The 16325-nt window shown below is 39.4% G+C and overlaps 3 protein-coding genes across 5 annotated transcripts; all 3 read left to right on the forward strand.

The window, feature by feature from the left end:
• The first annotated feature begins 940 nt into the window (after positions 1-940).
• On the forward strand, positions 941-4033 carry LOC148424884 (uncharacterized). The gene is made up of 2 exons (XM_088413030.1): positions 941-1283; positions 1956-4033. Exons 1-2 carry the CDS (start codon positions 1091-1093, stop codon positions 3194-3196), a joined length of 1434 nt encoding a protein of 477 aa, XP_088269156.1. The 5' UTR covers positions 941-1090; the 3' UTR covers positions 3197-4033.
• A 3501-nt stretch (positions 4034-7534) lies between these two features.
• On the forward strand, positions 7535-9008 carry LOC148424885 (uncharacterized). The gene is made up of 2 exons (XM_088413055.1): positions 7535-7850; positions 8160-9008. Exons 1-2 carry the CDS (start codon positions 7658-7660, stop codon positions 8915-8917), a joined length of 951 nt encoding a protein of 316 aa, XP_088269181.1. The 5' UTR covers positions 7535-7657; the 3' UTR covers positions 8918-9008.
• Positions 9009-9448: 440 nt separating this feature from the next.
• On the forward strand, positions 9449-15363 carry LOC148424886 (uncharacterized). 3 transcript variants are annotated; one of them, XM_088413047.1, is made up of 4 exons: positions 9449-9796; positions 10020-10124; positions 10773-10960; positions 14459-14732. In XM_088413047.1, exons 1-4 carry the CDS (start codon positions 9613-9615, stop codon positions 14582-14584), a joined length of 603 nt encoding a protein of 200 aa, XP_088269173.1. In that variant the 5' UTR covers positions 9449-9612; the 3' UTR covers positions 14585-14732. The 3 variants fall into 3 exon arrangements, with proteins under 3 accessions (XP_088269173.1, XP_088269171.1, XP_088269172.1); XM_088413045.1 differs by lacking the exon at positions 14459-14732 and having other exon boundaries at positions 10773-12608; XM_088413046.1 differs by lacking the exons at positions 9449-9796; positions 10020-10124; positions 10773-10960 and adding an exon at positions 13144-13401 and having other exon boundaries at positions 14459-15363.
• The last annotated feature ends 962 nt before the right edge of the window (positions 15364-16325 follow it).

Consider the following 16325-nt stretch of genomic DNA (forward strand, 5'->3'; position numbering starts at 1 on the left):
ACTCTGGAAAAATTCAAGACTGAATCTGATTTAATGCTAAAATGAAAATTGACTGTATTTAATTGGGGACAATGGAAAGAGGGATTCGGAGTCTTCAAGGCCTTTTTAATCCCTACATCCCCCTGGGAAATATGGCAGTGCATAAGTTACTGTATCTCTGCAAATAATTTGATTGAGTTGTTTTAAGATTGTTTTACATACAACCAGACAAAAAATATATATGTTTGGATGCCGTTGTTATTGATGAAGCACACATATTTCTCCTTCTGAGCACCAAGGTACACTCCAAGATGGATATCAAGGATTCCGAGAAAATGCTCAAGCAGGCGGCTTCAATGTTCTTAATATTCAGGTTATGGCTAATGTGCAATTATGTAGTTTCACTTCAATGGCAAGACAACTACTTATAAAGCAAAACTGTGCTGCACATGTCCACAACTGAATACTACTGGTTCGAGCAGAAATATTATAAAATTCTACTGATTAATGTGTAGCATTTCATTAGCAGTACTAGCAGTATGCAAAAGTTAACTGTTGCAAAGTTGTCCTTTACGGGTAACATTTGCTTCAAGTACTAAGGGTAGGCTACTCGTGCACTGAGCTTAAGGTGAATACTTACTGGGGGAAAAAAAAATGCTCAAATGACTTTCTAGATATGCAGTGGGACACTGCATAGATGGGACACTGACATAAGGGTTATTGAATAGAATAGAATAGAATAGAATCCATTTATTTATAAATACTTTATTTTTTATGGGAACAGTGCTTTTTCCGCAATCATTTACCGCCAATGCAATGGCGGAGGTTTGATTTCAGGCTGTGCCTTTACAAGCTCCTAAATCAGGCAGGCGTCTCTGTACAACTACATACTTACAACATCCTCTTGGTTACAACATCCTCCTCACCCATAACGTTTGTTGGATTTATATTAAAAAGAATAATAATAATAACTTTCTGACAAGAAACGTCATTTGCCCATAACCAATCACGCCTGGTTAAACGCTGACAAATTGACCAATTAGGGATTGCGACCAAGGCGACGCGGAAGTGAATCACACGTAGCCTGAAGTGTTGTGATTGTCGCGTTAAAATGTCTAAAATTGAAATGCTGAGGGCGTTACTCAATCGACGATTAAGCGCGGCCGTTGAAGAAATGTTTGTGGCTTTTGAAGAAACGATAGCAGAGTACGAAAATGAACTTGGTCGGACGAAAGAGGAGAACGAGCGACAACGTCAGTTACTGGATGCGTTTACGAGGCCTCGAGATGGATCACATGCACCAGGTTCTTCATTTGTTTCATATTTCTTTTTATCACTAATGCTTTTCCGTTTTGTTCCAGCCTCGTGAATTTTGTGAAATTATTGCGAGGATGAGCATCTTTTTTTTTTTTCTCAAAGGCCTTTTTCAGGCTCTCAGCCAAAATCAGATTTTTGGCACATGCATTTTGAAACTTTAGGGCCCCTTTATGTTTCAACAGAAAACGCACGCGAAACCCTTTTTCTGTTTTTCTTTTTTTTTTTTGCGTGACGAATTGAGGCTACTTTCGGGAGATTGATTCATACCGGATTTTTTTCCAGAATGCGTCCGAACAGCGGCAAGGAAAGATGGGTTTTGATTGTGCGTGTCGTCACTTCACGCAAGCTCTCTTGTACTAATGTCGTTACCCCTGAAAAATATAGCGCCCATGCATCGAGTAAAATCGGTCAGACATTACTTTATTGTTTTACGTGAAGACGCGAAGAAAAGCCTTTTTTTAATGTTCAGTTTTTGTAATCAAGGCTTTGGGAAAATTAAATGCTGTATTCGTTTTTCGTTCAGTGACCACTCATACAGTAGGCTATTTCAAACATCTGTAGAAATACTCGTTAAATGCACCAAACCACAATAACTTCTGTGTGAGCGTAACACGGGTGGTACTGGTAACAGTATTCCAATGTCCTTTTGTGCCCCTCAGATGCCAGGAAAGGTTTTTATGTTGAGCAACAGGATTGGCCCTCCAAGGTGAAGCAGGAGGTGCCAGAACCCCTCCATGTCAACGACAAAGAGGAGGGAGCGACACCTCAAGGGCTGGAGGAGGCTGATCTCACCAGGTTTCCTGTGATTCGTGTCATTGTGAAGAGTGAAGATGATGATGAATATGGCCAGAGTGAGCAGAACAGGGGGGAAGAAACTCCTAGCTGTAGTCAAGGCATGACAACCAAAGGTGTTGGAGACCACCATGGAGGATCACAATCAAACAGCCACTTAGCTCCACTCTCAGACAGTGGTGACATAGGGCCACGCTCTCCTGATAGTGATAATGATGATGACTCCAAGGGGGATACGACATATCACACTGACAACAAACGATGGAAATGCTCTCAATGCACCAAAGTATTTAGCTATAAGTCAAATTTGAAAACACACATGAGAATACACAAAGGAGAGAACCCGTTCAAGTGCTCAGATTGTGGGAAAACCTTCTTTCAAAGGGGACAATTGATCACACACATAAAAACACACATTGGACCTTTTTATTGCTCGTCCTGCAATAAAACCTTTAGTCATCGCTCAGCATTGATTCAACATAAGAGTTCCCATGCTGGAGAGAAACCATTTTCCTGCTCACTCTGTGATAAACGGTTCTCTAAGAAGGCATATTTAGTAGCACACACCAGAACACACAGTGGCGAAAAACCTTTTTCCTGCTCAACTTGTGACAAACGATTTCACGATCGTTCTACATTGCGTCATCACGTGCAGACACACTCTAGCGAGAAACCGTTTACCTGCTCTGTGTGCGGCCAAGGGTTCTCATTGAAGGGAAGCTTGGTGAGACATACAAGAACACACACTGGGGAGAAACCTTTTGCCTGCACAATATGTGGTCTAAAATTGACACAAAATAGCCATTTGAAAAGTCACATGAGAACACACACAGGAGAAAAACCGTTTTCCTGTAACGTGTGCGGTCTCAAATTAACACAAAAGATCCATTTGGTAAATCACATGAGACGGCACACTGGAGAGAAACCGCATTCCTGCTTGATCTGCAACAAAAGTTTTATTGTGCGGGCAGAATTGGTTCAGCATATGAGAAAACACACTGGTGAGAAAGTGTACAGTTGCAAAGTGTGTGGTGAAAGATTTTCCTATAGATATCAAGTGAAGAAACATTTATGTGCTGCTGACAACAGCTTCAGTGAAAGTGTGTAAATGTCATTTCTATGACTTTGCTTGTGTGCACCAATCTTCTAAATATGATTCAAACTTTTGGCTGCTATGCAGTTGACTTTGTCTTACATTTTCCATTTTTATACATTACATGGAAAAATTGTGTGTAGCACAGCTTAATTTTTATTTATCAAACAGTTCCCTCTTGATATTAATTGTAACACCCTATTTGTTACCCTCCTGAAAATGTCTTTGTTACCAGTTTTCAATAAAGAAAAAAGGCACTTTATCACATGTAACACTCTAATCATATAGAATGCACAGTAATACTTTGTCAAATATAATAATTTAATTACATAGAGTGGACAGAAATAAAACTATTGTACTGCATATGCGAGACCTCTAGTATTTGGGGGAAGTTAAGGACCTGTCTGGCCCACAAAAAATATATTTAAAAATGCAGTAAATATTGGTACACAATCTGTGACCAGGCGATGGCAGGTGTCGTGTCCACTGTAAAGTGTAAAATAAGTCTCTCCCACACACAATTGTATATTATGTGCTTGTGTGTGACTTTAAGCCTCGTGAGTGACATCAGAAGCTAGGAGTCATTTACAGGCTAGCTTGGTGATCTTGTTCATGCCCATTGTGAGCGTTTTTATTTTGTGTTGTGCTTGCCCTGAAGACTTATATAGGCTGAAATGCATAGGCATTTTAATCAACTGCCCATAATGAAATGAAGGCCTATTATTCAGAATCACTTTGAGCTCTTCATTGAAAACAGAGACATCGAGAAAACTGAAAATATCCTTGTAAGAAAGCTCTGATTGTTTTCATTTTGTGTTTGTAATGATTGTTAAATAAATGGACGAAAGTGCATCAGTTAATGTTGCTTTTCTTCTCTTTTACTTGAGCTGTGTCCTATGAATAAACCTAGATGTAAGTCCTGGAATGCTTTTGTTCTGTATTTGAGTTCCATAAGGTGTAAATGCATAGAAAGGAACGAAAATCAAGGTGTTCTCAATGCAACAGCAGCATAATATGTATTCTGCCTAATATGTATTGTTGGATCTTTCACATTTATTCTTAGTTTTGATTGCGGGCCCAATTGAATAATAGTGTATTGTTTACATACCTTTGTGAAAGATTCCTGCGCGTTCGGGTATGAGCCGGGATAAACACACATGCACATCGCGTCAACAACACTTAGAAGATTTATTATTACCAAATTGCCTAATGCAGTTTACAAGCCAATTGTCCAAAACAGAGATCTCTGGATCATTCCCGTGTCATGGTGAGAATGATGCCGGTTCCTCATCCGCCCTCCTCTTTTATATTTGTCGGTCCATGTCATCATGTTGGGTTGTTTCCTGTCCTCTGCTGCCCTCTTTCAGTTGGAGGATTCCAATTCAGACGTTTCAGCAACTGTGTAGACGCTTTTGAAAATACTCAAGTACTCATTTGAAACGTTCTTCTTTTTACACCATTATATAGCCCCGACTTTTATTGTTACATTCATCTGATCGTCTAACTCCTACATCGTAAGGTACAATATTTCAGTATTTTATTGTTTGCGCCCGTATGTGTGTGTGCTCCCAACGTCCCAGACCTGTAGACGCCAATCAAATCTGTGTGTTCGAGGTTGAGCATCGAACAATGCGTTCTGGAGGACTTTACCCCCACTCCTTTCTTTTATGGCGCCCGTCTCTTTTGTTATTGCCGCCAGTAAGTCCCTGGCCGTCTAGTATTATAATTTGTGCCCTGTTGATACTTTGTGTCTTTGTTTTACTGACTGTATCACAAAGACAAATGATTGCATTAGGTGTTGACCTCCCGGGCTGGCTCTACAGAAAGTTGCTGCCCTGAATTTTACTTGCCAATCAACCCATGTGAAACTACATTCCTTAGGTATATTCTTCTGATGTTCAATGCCCGCCTAGTCACTACCAGAAAACTTGGAGGTTCATGGGGAGCTTTACGGGACTTCAAAAATCTATAGTCCGAAAATGGGTGACTCTCCAGAAAGACAATCAGAAGGTGCAAACGCCCTGGAACAGCCAGAATCGCGCTACAGCGGGCAGGACACTACAAACACAAAAACGAGAGAAACAAACGAACAAACACTTGCAAAAAAAAAAAAGTTTAAGGCAAGGTGTAAAAAAAAAAAAAAAACTGCCACGAAAAAGGAAAAAATCCAGCCACAAAAATTTAAAGGAAGCAAATTTAATTTTCAATTGAAACAAAGAAACCCCAAAACACACCGAGATTAAAACGACTGCAAACATAAACAATTTTAACACATCAAAAGAAAAACGCTGAGAGAGAAAGGGGGTGGGTTTGGGGTTGGTCTGCCCCTTCAATTATTTGTTTATGAATCTCCTCAGTTCTCATATATAGTAATATTTTATTTCACCGTTGTGACAGTGCCCCTTTACTTTTGCGCACACCGTCTACCACTAGATGTCAGGAATGCCTAAGGTATGAAGTAGGAAGACAGCTTTTGCATCCCTGTGTTATTTTGAATGATAATTTCTCTTGACAATGCTTCAACACTTCCTTTGTAAATTTAAAAATGATCCATTCACATCAACAAAACCATATAGAACAACCAGACATTCTAAATAAGTAAAATATAAATATATATAAATATTTTAACATTTAAATAATAATATAATTTAGACTATTTAGACATCCTTCATTTAAATATATTTGAATGACAAGAATACTTTTCTTTCTTGTCAACTTGCAGCAGCATATTATGTCGTTGCAGCTGTTTTCATCTTGATGCGGTTTTTTCATTTGTTTGGAATTCGCGTCTATGTCTCTGTGATTGCATGGTTTTTGCAACGTTTTTTTATGTTTTTAAATGTGTTTTTAAGACTGTGTTTTGGGCTTTCCTTCTTACTTGTTTTGTTTATGTTTGCTTCCATTTCATCTTTGTAATTTCATAAATGTGCTTGCATTTTTGTTTGTTTATTTATTTGATTTGTTTTCTCATACGGTTGTAGCTTTCTGCGGGTTGCAGTGTTTTGCCCGTCAGCCAATCAGATCTAAAGCGAATGAAAATCCCACAAGACGTGTCAAATGTCTAAAATAAAAATTGATGAAACAGCCACAAACCTTGTCTCTTCACGCGTACTTTCAAAAACAAACATTTACGTAGATGTACCGTACGTACCGCAAATGTGCTGCTTGTCTGGCCCACATTGAGGATAAACTGTATAGTGAAATTCAGTAGGCTACAATTTTTGTGCATCCCAAGGATGCACAGTGGACTCCAAATAAAACGGGTGGCTTTAGGAATAGCCTTTAGTTTCTTTACACTTCCGAACCCGTAGATACTGTTGGCATTTATTTCTAAATCAACATGAACTCAAGTTAGTAATCTGACTCCAATTTGTGACCTTACCCAACTGCCACTCATCCAACAATTTGCACGCTCGTTCTGCAATAGAAAGGTATCAGGAATCCGGCATTTTCACACACGAGTGGATTTATTCCTAACACACAGATCTAATACAAGCACCTGGGTCTCGGGTCCCTCTCAATACAGCCCTGTGCGCCTCTGTTGCCACCAGCAGACGTACTCTCATCCGAGTTGCCCAGCAATGAGTTATACTACACAATATGCAAACGGAACAGCAACAAAGGCATCCTGGCATTATTTATTGGCTGTGTGTATACTGCAGTTAACTTTAGCTTGCTCTCATTGGTCTTTCTTCCCCTGCAGAATCGCTTGCTTACTCCTCCTGGTTGTAGTTTTCCTCAGAGTTGTTTCCCACCAGATGCCTCTGGGTCATCACGTCCCCGCGACTAGCACCGTTTGCTCTGAAACATTCCATTCTTACACTCCCTTGCACCCCATATCCTGTTTTTTGTTCACTTTACAGTCTCACACTCTCATACACAGAATGTAGCAACATCAAATGAACTACTTTAAGCTCAAACTCTTATGTTCCTTTAATACACAGACATGCTTAACAATTTGGCAATGGTTACACAGTGCCTTTTGTCGGTCAGTCAGAACATCACTTTACGTGAAACCAGTCCTTGGTGCATAGATGAAATATACTGTAACTCTTCTTATAATGTGGAACCAAATGAAAATGGTAAATGCGTTATAGAATCGAATCCGTTCATGATGCTTTTAAAACTAAATATCAAAGAAAAATTCAAAAGTTAAAATAAATGGGCTGACTTCTGTTCAAATTTTGAGGGCAAATGGGTGAATTAAAGAATTTTTAAAAGTTACGATGCAATTCACTTCTGAATAAGCGCCAATCTACTAACCTCGCTTAAACCACGAAGAAGAAGTAAAGGCCAACGAAGAAGAAAAGGGTAGGCGGGAAAACTCACCATTTAAACCTCGATTGTTGTGTGACTACGCACATGTCCAAATCTCGTCGCCTCGGTGCACTTTAAAGCTTCCCAATCTAAGCCCTTCGCTAGCAAGCTGCGAACCAAGTTAGCAACAAGAGCCTGGAGTGTGATTATTACGAGAACATGTGTATAGTAGAAATGCTGAGAGCGCTGTTGAATCAGCGCCTGAGTGTGGCCGTTGACGAAATAATGGCGGTGTTTGAAAAAACGATAGCAGAATACGAGGAAGACCTTTGTCGGACGAAAGAGGAGAACGAGCGACAACGCCAGCAACTGGACGCTGTTTTCAAGCCTCAAGCTCCGTTACATTTCGCAGGTTTGTCCCCTACTGTCTCATATTTTGTCGCCTTTATTGTTTTAAGTTCTAGTCTCCAATGATTTATTTAAACTATTTATTTATTTTAGAATTGTGTTGTCATATTAATTGTCCAATTATATGAAAGTGCTTTCAGATCATGGTTTGGGATATACTATTATCGGCAATTTACTGCAAAGAAAAGGGTTCCCTTGATTTGCACATAAAGTGAAACCGGATCATTTCAACGTTGTCACTGCAATGAAATATAGATCATTTTTATGTGTTGACCTTTCCGTACTTTTCCTGTTGTGTCCATCGCATGTCCAGGTAATTTTAAGAAGGAGCCAGAGCACTCTTCCATTAAAGAGGAAGAAGAGGGATACAGAATCACTCAGGAGACAGAACAGCTTCACGAGGCAAAGTTCCCGGTGATTTTCTTCCCTATGAAAATTGGAGATTATAAAGATGATGACAGAAGCGAGGACAACAAATGGGCAGAACCTCCGAGCAGCAGCTCAAATCAACACATGGTAACAGAAGCTGATGGAGGATTACAAGCAGACAGACACTTAGCACCCCTTTCAGATAATGGCAACACAACATCTGACAGAGGTGATGAACATGCTAAGGGTGAAAAGACATGCCCCACTCACGAGGCACGTTTGACTTGTTTTCAATGTGGGAAAACTTTTGTCCAAAAAAGCAATCTGAAACAACACATGATGACCCATGAGGCAGAGAAAACCTTCGTCTGCTCATTTTGTGGCAAAGGATTCTTTCGAAAGGTACACATGATTACCCACACAAGGATACATACTGGAGAAAAGCCGTACACCTGCTCCCACTGCGACAAAAGCTTTTATGATTGTTCAGGTTTGGTTCAACACATGAGAACGCACACTGGAGAAAAGCCATACTCCTGCTTAATGTGTGGTAAAAGATTCTGTGTTAAATCACAATTGACAAGACACATAAGGACACATACTGGTGAAAAAGTCTTCAATTGCAGTGTCTGTGGCCAAAGGTTTTCTTACAAGTATCAACTTGACAAACACGCGTGTGTTGGTGTGAGCAGCAGAACATGAAGCTGCAGAACTCAAAATGCATTGTCCAAGATTACCACAACAAGGACTTGCGGCAGCCGTATCTGGAATTGTCTTTCTATTGCTTTCTCGTTTTCACATTACCAATGTTGTTTATGGTTGTACTTGCTCTCACCCTCTCTTCTCTGGGGACCCGCCACATACACACACCCCTCTGTGTTCAGAGACAAATGTGAGTTACACGCCTCAAATAAAATAGTCTGCAGCCAGCGCGAGCGATTTGGGGAATAAATTGGACCTTGAGGGGTTCATCCACAGACGTGAAGTCGTGAACGTTTGAGTGAAGCTTTACAGTTGTACAAGCGAGAGTTGTATTGAAAATACGTTGTGCTCGCAGATTTTAGATTCGCCAGTCCGAAGATGAACAAAATATAACTATTCTCAGTAACTATTACATATACGAATGGTTAAACTACGTATACGATCTTACCTCCACACTGAAGGTGGCAGTAATGTGCTAGTTTATTGAAGCGTGTCGCCAACAGGAAGTGAAATCAAAAAGGACTTAAACGGTCATGCCGTATATATGCGCGTTCTTTGATATGTGCGAATTTCTGTCCTAAGAGATTAATTTTTCCAATAATTACAATATTGAATTGTTAGTTGTCTCATCTCGGAGGCTTCTCTAGTGGGGCTTGGGGTTTTAGACACAGAAGTGTTGTGGTTATCGTGTTAAAATGTGTAAAGTAGAAACGCTGAGAGCGTTGTTGAATGCGGCCGTCGAAGAAGTCTTTGTAGTGTTTGAGAGAACGATAGCAGAATACGAGAAGGAACTTAGTCGGACCAAAAAGGAAAACGAAAGGCAACGTCAATTACTGGATTCTGTTTTAAAGGTGCCTCCAGATGAATCACACGGAGCAGGTTTGTTCTCTTCATCCTCAAGTTTACACAAAACTCACTCGCGTCAGTAACGTGCATCTAGGAAGAATAATCCCAGTGTACAATTAAATTTTGGTGCAGAACAAACCAGATACTAGTCCAACATTGTATTTGTGTTTGATTGTATTTATCACCGTTGTCATATATGATCCTGTATTTATGGTCAAAAACAATTGTTTATTTTTACTCTTTAATTCTATCTCAGGCTTCCCACTCAGGTCTGACATTACACCCTCTGAAAATTTGGGAATTTCCTGTAAGACATCTTGTCCTCAGAAAGTTGCATCTTGCAGATCCTCTGCAGGCCTAGGTAAGGTATAATAAGTAAACTCCTTTATTGTTTTTGTTTAGATTCCAATTGTGCCCTGGTGGCAAAAGTTCAGTGCGTTTTAATCTGTAGCTACCAAAATAAAAACCCAGGATTGCTCATTTTATGTGCACAAAACCCCCCTACTCTTTACATAGTTTGAGTTAAGTCACACAAAGTAGTGTCAATAAAATAGTATGTTATAAAGTTTTATTGTGGGAATTTGCAAGGTTTAAGGTCTAAGCTCTCAACCAATCCATTTAGGTACTGGCCAAATTTCATTAGGCAGTTCCGACTGCTGAGAAATCATAGCAAGCAGCTGTTCTTTCTTCTGCTGTGTTCTCCCCCAAATAATTTCCAACTATCCTTGGCAATATAATTACAACTTTAGCAAGACCGAGCAAACTCCTAACACACATTATCACTGCTTGCACCTAAAGTAAAATGTTTGATGAATGAAAAATATTTGTGATTGAGGCAGTCTACAATATGTAAGAAAGTTCTTCTCCCCATGACTTGGTGCAAAGATGAAAATGAAGGTCTTGAGTTCCGAATGCAAAAAAAAGTAATGTACAGTCAAGTCAGAAAACGAGACTTGACTGAGTAAAGTTTGACTTTACCTATCTATGCACGTCTTCTTGTGTGCTGCAGATGTCAGTGAAGAAGATCTTCATCCTAAGCATCAGGAGAGGTGCTCCAGGGAGGAGCAACAGGAGCGTATATTCCACAAAATCCAAAAGGAAGAGGACCTAGAGCTCCCTCGCTTCGAAACAGTAAAGGATGAGGCTGAGCTCTCCAAGTCACCATTCCCTTGTGTTACTGTGAAGATTGAAAATGAGGTAGACCGTTGTGAAGGATCACAATCAGAAAGCCTTTTGGCTCCACTGGTAGAGAGTGACGACATAGCGTCGCACTCCTCTGACACTAATGGGGACAAATACTCGAAAGATGCTAGGACATGCCGTCATTGTTACAAAACATTTCGGACGAAGGCTACCTTGACAGTGCACATCAGAACACACACTGGCGAGAAACCTTTTGCTTGCCCAATTTGTGGTAAAAGATTTTCTGTAAAGGGAACTCTGAAAACGCATGAAAGAACACACACTGGCGAAAAACCTTTTCTCTGCTCAGTGTGTGGTCTTGAATTTAATCAAAAGTCTAATCTAACAAGTCACATGAAAAGGCATACAGGAGAAAAACCTTTTGCTTGCTCTGTTTGTGGTAAACGCTTCTCAATTAAGGCACGTTTAATTAACCACACAAGAATACACACTGGCGAGAAACCTTATGCTTGCTCTGTGTGTTGTAAAAAATTTGCTCAGAAGGCACAATTAAACAGACATTCAAAAACACATAGAACTTTGTTGGCTGCTCAGTCTGCACTTTTAGATTCAATACATGCTCATGATTGATTAAACATAAGAAGTGTGTAAAACTATCAGTTTGATAAAAAGTTCTCGGACAAACAATAGTGTTACATCTCTAATATTGAAGCATCCTTGTCCTTGATAACGTGATAACAGTGTCATTATGTGTATATGAGGCTAATGTAATATTGTCACACTTCATTTTTCATCTACTAATAGTTGTAGTGTGTGCTGCGTATGTCATCAAAGTCCCTGTCGCACAACAATTCACACGCTAATTATATGTGGAAGCACTTATTCTCCCCATGCCCCCTCCAAACACACACACACACACACACACACACACACACACTCACACTCCCTACGTTACTCCCTTAAGACAGGTGAGGCTTGAGTACACAGGCTACAACTTCTTAAAGTGACACTGTAAGATTTAGACAGTTTTTCATTTAAAATTAATAAATTATTATAAATTTCAAAAACTTGCAAATGTGGTCGTAACGACCAACAATGTTTTAAATTTAATCGTAGGTCTAGTTATCATTAAATTATATTACACGGGGGGTGGCATGCCCCCGGAGGTCGCCATGTCTGTTATAGCTATGGACAGCCTGAGGACAAGTGTTTATTGCTGCAGTTACAGTAATGCCCCTAAATTGCACATACTGTACTACCGCACGTGGGACCTCTATGGGCATTACGGTAATTGTAGCAATAAACACTCCCTCCCCCTGCTGTCGGTAGCTAAATCTTACTCAATGTCACTTTAAGGTTCACAAATTGTCTAATTCCCTTTCAGTCCATCTGTTAAACTAATATAATTGTTGGATTAAGCATAGGTTGAATGATAGTGCCTGCCTCGTAAGGCACAAGTTGACGATCATCTTGGACACTAAAGTTACTGTAGCAACAGATCTAGGTAATACTCATCACACACATCAGTACCCAACATGACCTGGCATGATATGTGTATCTGTAAATTGATCCATTTGATCTACTTCTTTTGTCACTGTCAAATGTGGTCCCCTGTCACGTGTGGTCTGCTTGTTTTTTTCATTTGTGAACACATAAGTTCTGTACAATGGGGAGGGTGAATAAATCAAATTTCCAACTCTTATTAAGATGTTTTTTTGTACTTTTTTTTTTTTCTAAACTTCACTAGTGTCATTTCCCTCTTGAGCAGCACACATGGGGCTCCATGCTGCAACAGAAGGGAATATTCCACATTGAATAGGAAGAGGAGGAAGGATCTGTTTTCAGTGTATAGAGGTGTTTAGTGTGTATTCTCTCTATATATATATGTATATATGTGTGTGTATATATATATATATATATATATAATATATATATATATCTCATGCTAGACATGATTCAGAAACTCGCTTCGGTGCACTTTGAAGCGTCTCGATTCACTAAATTTTGGCTTGTCATAACTCGTCTTTTTTTTGTTTTCTTTATTGCAGCAATTTCAATGCAATGTACAAAATGTTTAAAATAACAACTCTGTACAATAGACAAACATTAGAATAACAGCTCATAATATAATACAGAGACAATAACTCTAATATGAATAACTCGTTTAGTCCTGACTGCCAGGAGACTGAACGCGTGACGTAACAAATACGCGACAGTCCTATGTTAACAAAGCGACGCGTTTGCTAGCAACAAATTGCTAAGGAGCTTCTACTGTGAAGTGCTACTAGAATCTGGTAGTAAAATGTGTAAAGTAGATATGCTGAGAGCATTCCTGAATCAGCGACTAAGCGCGGCCGTTGACGAAATAGTCGTAGTGTTTGAAAGAACTATAGCAGAGTACGAGGAGGAACTTTGTCGGACTAAAGAGGAAAACGAAAGACAACGTCAACTGTTGGATGCTATTTTCACACCTCAAGTTGCGGTACAGAGAGCAGGTTTGTTGACTCCTTCCTCCTATTTGGTTTTACATAGTTTAATAAGAATACAATCAACGGAATAGTAGCTCTATCCGCCATTTCAGAAGTGGCAGTGCGGGGACAAACTGTTCAGGTTCGGGCCGTGAATTTGGTACCTGTCTGGGTTTGGGACTTTGGCCCACTTAATCCACTTATTGATACCACGTCGAAGAAAAACATATACAAAAAGCAATAAAACAGGGCGCAACTGGAGTCGTGAGCGATCCGCATTTAAATCACGACATGTATTCGTCCTTGAAATTGTATTCAGTTATTACTGTCTATTGTCATTTTGTTGTGTTGTTCTTAGCTGCACTATCTCCAGTATTTGTATGCGCATGGTAGATTTGTCGAAGCTGGATTGCTTTCAGTATTTGTATGTGGATGGTAGATTTTGTCTAGTCTACACTGCAGAAACAACTTTAATTTCCACTTTAACAGCAAGAAGACTACTACTACTGTATAGACAATCAGGTCTCATATTCCTCCTCACACTAACTCACGATTAGTTTCACTCTCATTGGTTGGTTTAAAATAAACCAAATTTGTCTGACAAATTATGCCTCTAGTGATTTGTACACAAAATTTCAAATAATTACCAATGTTTATGGTGAGTCTGCTGTAACCATTACATGGTTTGCTTTTATGTTTTATTGTGTTAGTCACCAAATGTTGATTGATGAAGTAATGTGAAATGCTGACAGATGAAAAATGCATGCTGTTATGTTGTTTATTTGTATCATATTGACAGTTTCTATAATTGCTATATGAACCTTGCAGTAGTAAAAGGTACTGTAAATCAGTTAAGTCCCCACTGAAGGCCACGGCACCAAATGTTTATTATAGCAGCAAAGTTAAACAAGTCTGCTGGAGAAAGCGCTCCTTTGCGACTGCAGTGTCGTGAAGAGCATTTGAATCTCGTCCATGACAGAAAGATTGGCGTCTCCAATGCCAAAGTAGATGGCATTTGCTTACACGGACATGTAGAAATCTTGAATTCTGTTTTAAAAGAAATTTGTCTTCTTGTGTCTTGCAGAAGTCAGAGAAGAAACAATTCATTCTGTGCAGCAGGATTGGAGCTCGCCGGTGGAGCATCAGGAGCCAGAGCCCCCCTGCATCAAGAAAGAAGAGCAGGAGGACGATATCATCAATTTGCCATTGACAGTTGTCCCTGTGAAGAGTGAATGTGATGGTGGCAAAAGTCCGGTTGAGCAGAATAGTTGGGCTGAGCCTCCAAGTGGCAGCTCAAGTCACCATGTGACTAGACAAGATGAAGGAGACCACTATGGAGGATCACGAGAAGATAACCTCTTGGCTCCACACTCAGACAATGACTACATCATGCCACACTCGCCCGACACTGATGAAGAACACTCAAAAGGTGATATGACGTATCGCACTGGCAAGAAACACTGGAAATGTTCCCAATGTGACAAAACCTTTGGCGTCAAAATAAATCTGAAAAGACACATGATCATTCACACAGGAGAGAAACCCTTTGCCTGCTCAGTGTGTGGTAAAAGATTCACACAGAAGGCACATTTGACATCACACTTCAGAACACACACAGGAGAGAAACCCTTTGCCTGCTCATTTTGTGGTAAAAGATTCTCTAGAAGTGAATGTTTGATAACACACACAAGAACACACACCGGTGAGAAACCATTTCGTTGCAATGTATGTGATCAAAGATTCTCGTACAAGTATAAGATTAAAAAACACAAATGTCCTGGTGAGAGGAGCAACTTTAAATGAGATGTAGTAAAGTTTGACCTTTTGACATGCCAACAAATTTTGTATCGGTGTCGTGAGCATGAAAAAGTTTTTTGACCATCAAAAATGCTACCTAACACCTCTCCAACTCTCATATTTTGTATTATTGTTTTGCATTTATTTGTCACCACAATTAATCTGAAATAAAGCAATCAAGGTGTGACTGAATTGGCTTATTGTTTTATGCATTAAAATGTCCATTCTTTTCCCATTTTCAATATGAATAAAACTTCCTATATTATACTTTATGTGGTCAACAAAAAAGGATCTTGAACACAAATGCAGCTTTTGTATTAATTATGCATATTCTTTCTACTAATAACACTATTAGTCCATCATTTGATGTTTAGTGGCATGATTTAAGTATATGGTGTATTTTCTTGAGTTTCACGTCATAGTACACTTATCTAAAAAATATTATAGGTTCAAAACTTCAGTGTGATGAGTTATTTCTGCAACAAATACCACTTTGCATTGAGGCCAAACACATTTCTACTTTGATAAGCATATTCTTCCATAGTTTGCCTGTATCCTACAGGGCAAACAGGATGATCTAATCTACACATCCATACACGGGTCTGAATACTGTATGTATAAAGTAGATGGTACTCTCACCATAATGAACAACAGGGGTCTTATTTTGCGAATCTCGAGGGCACCAATCTTGCTTGTGTTCAAATTAACCTTCCTCTGATTCGCGTGATTCAAATGATCAGGCTCGTTCTCGGGCTTCTACGAAACTTGCAGATGAGGTGATCATTTTCACTAGGCTGTTTTGACTAACATTGCAAGGAGGCTTGATGACTTTGAGACTCTTGCTGAAAGAATAGTATGCAATTAACTATACTGCTTCATCTTCTGTATGTATGCACTTAAATAAATGAATAAATAAATAAATAAATAAATAAATAAATAAATAAATAAATAAATAAATATTAAGGTATCTGGTTAAGATACTGCATTTGCTTTACGTGTCATTGCGCTGCGGTAGACAACCAGAAAAAAAACACTTTTAAACTCGCCCATGTGGTTTGTCCAAGTGCCTTTCCGTCGTTAAGCTCCGTACAAGCGATTGGATACGAGCAAGATGGTGTATATGACTGCAGAAACCGATTTAGAACGATCACGTT

The sequence above is a fragment of the Hippichthys cyanospilos genome, chromosome 4 (assembly GCF_059441005.1).
Source record: "Hippichthys cyanospilos isolate Australia breed blue-spotted pipefish chromosome 4, RoL_Hcya_1.0, whole genome shotgun sequence".
NCBI classification, from domain to species: domain Eukaryota; kingdom Metazoa; phylum Chordata; class Actinopteri; order Syngnathiformes; family Syngnathidae; genus Hippichthys; species Hippichthys cyanospilos.

Excerpts from the sequence above, each read along its gene's own strand:
- LOC148424884 (XM_088413030.1), top strand. The coding sequence starts at position 1,091 with ATGTCTAAAATTGAAATGCTGAGGGCGTTACTCAATCGACGATTAAGC. Across the intron at positions 1,284-1,955 it reads AGATGGATCACATGCACCAG|ATGCCAGGAAAGGTTTTTAT; the intron begins GTTCTTCATTTG and ends TGTGCCCCTCAG.
- LOC148424885 (XM_088413055.1), top strand. The coding sequence starts at position 7,658 with ATGTGTATAGTAGAAATGCTGAGAGCGCTGTTGAATCAGCGCCTGAGT. Across the intron at positions 7,851-8,159 it reads AGCTCCGTTACATTTCGCAG|GTAATTTTAAGAAGGAGCCA; the intron begins GTTTGTCCCCTA and ends TCGCATGTCCAG.
- LOC148424886 (XM_088413045.1), top strand. The coding sequence starts at position 9,613 with ATGTGTAAAGTAGAAACGCTGAGAGCGTTGTTGAATGCGGCCGTCGAA. Across the intron at positions 9,797-10,019 it reads AGATGAATCACACGGAGCAG|GCTTCCCACTCAGGTCTGAC; the intron begins GTTTGTTCTCTT and ends ATTCTATCTCAG. Across the intron at positions 10,125-10,772 it reads CAGATCCTCTGCAGGCCTAG|ATGTCAGTGAAGAAGATCTT; the intron begins GTAAGGTATAAT and ends TGTGTGCTGCAG.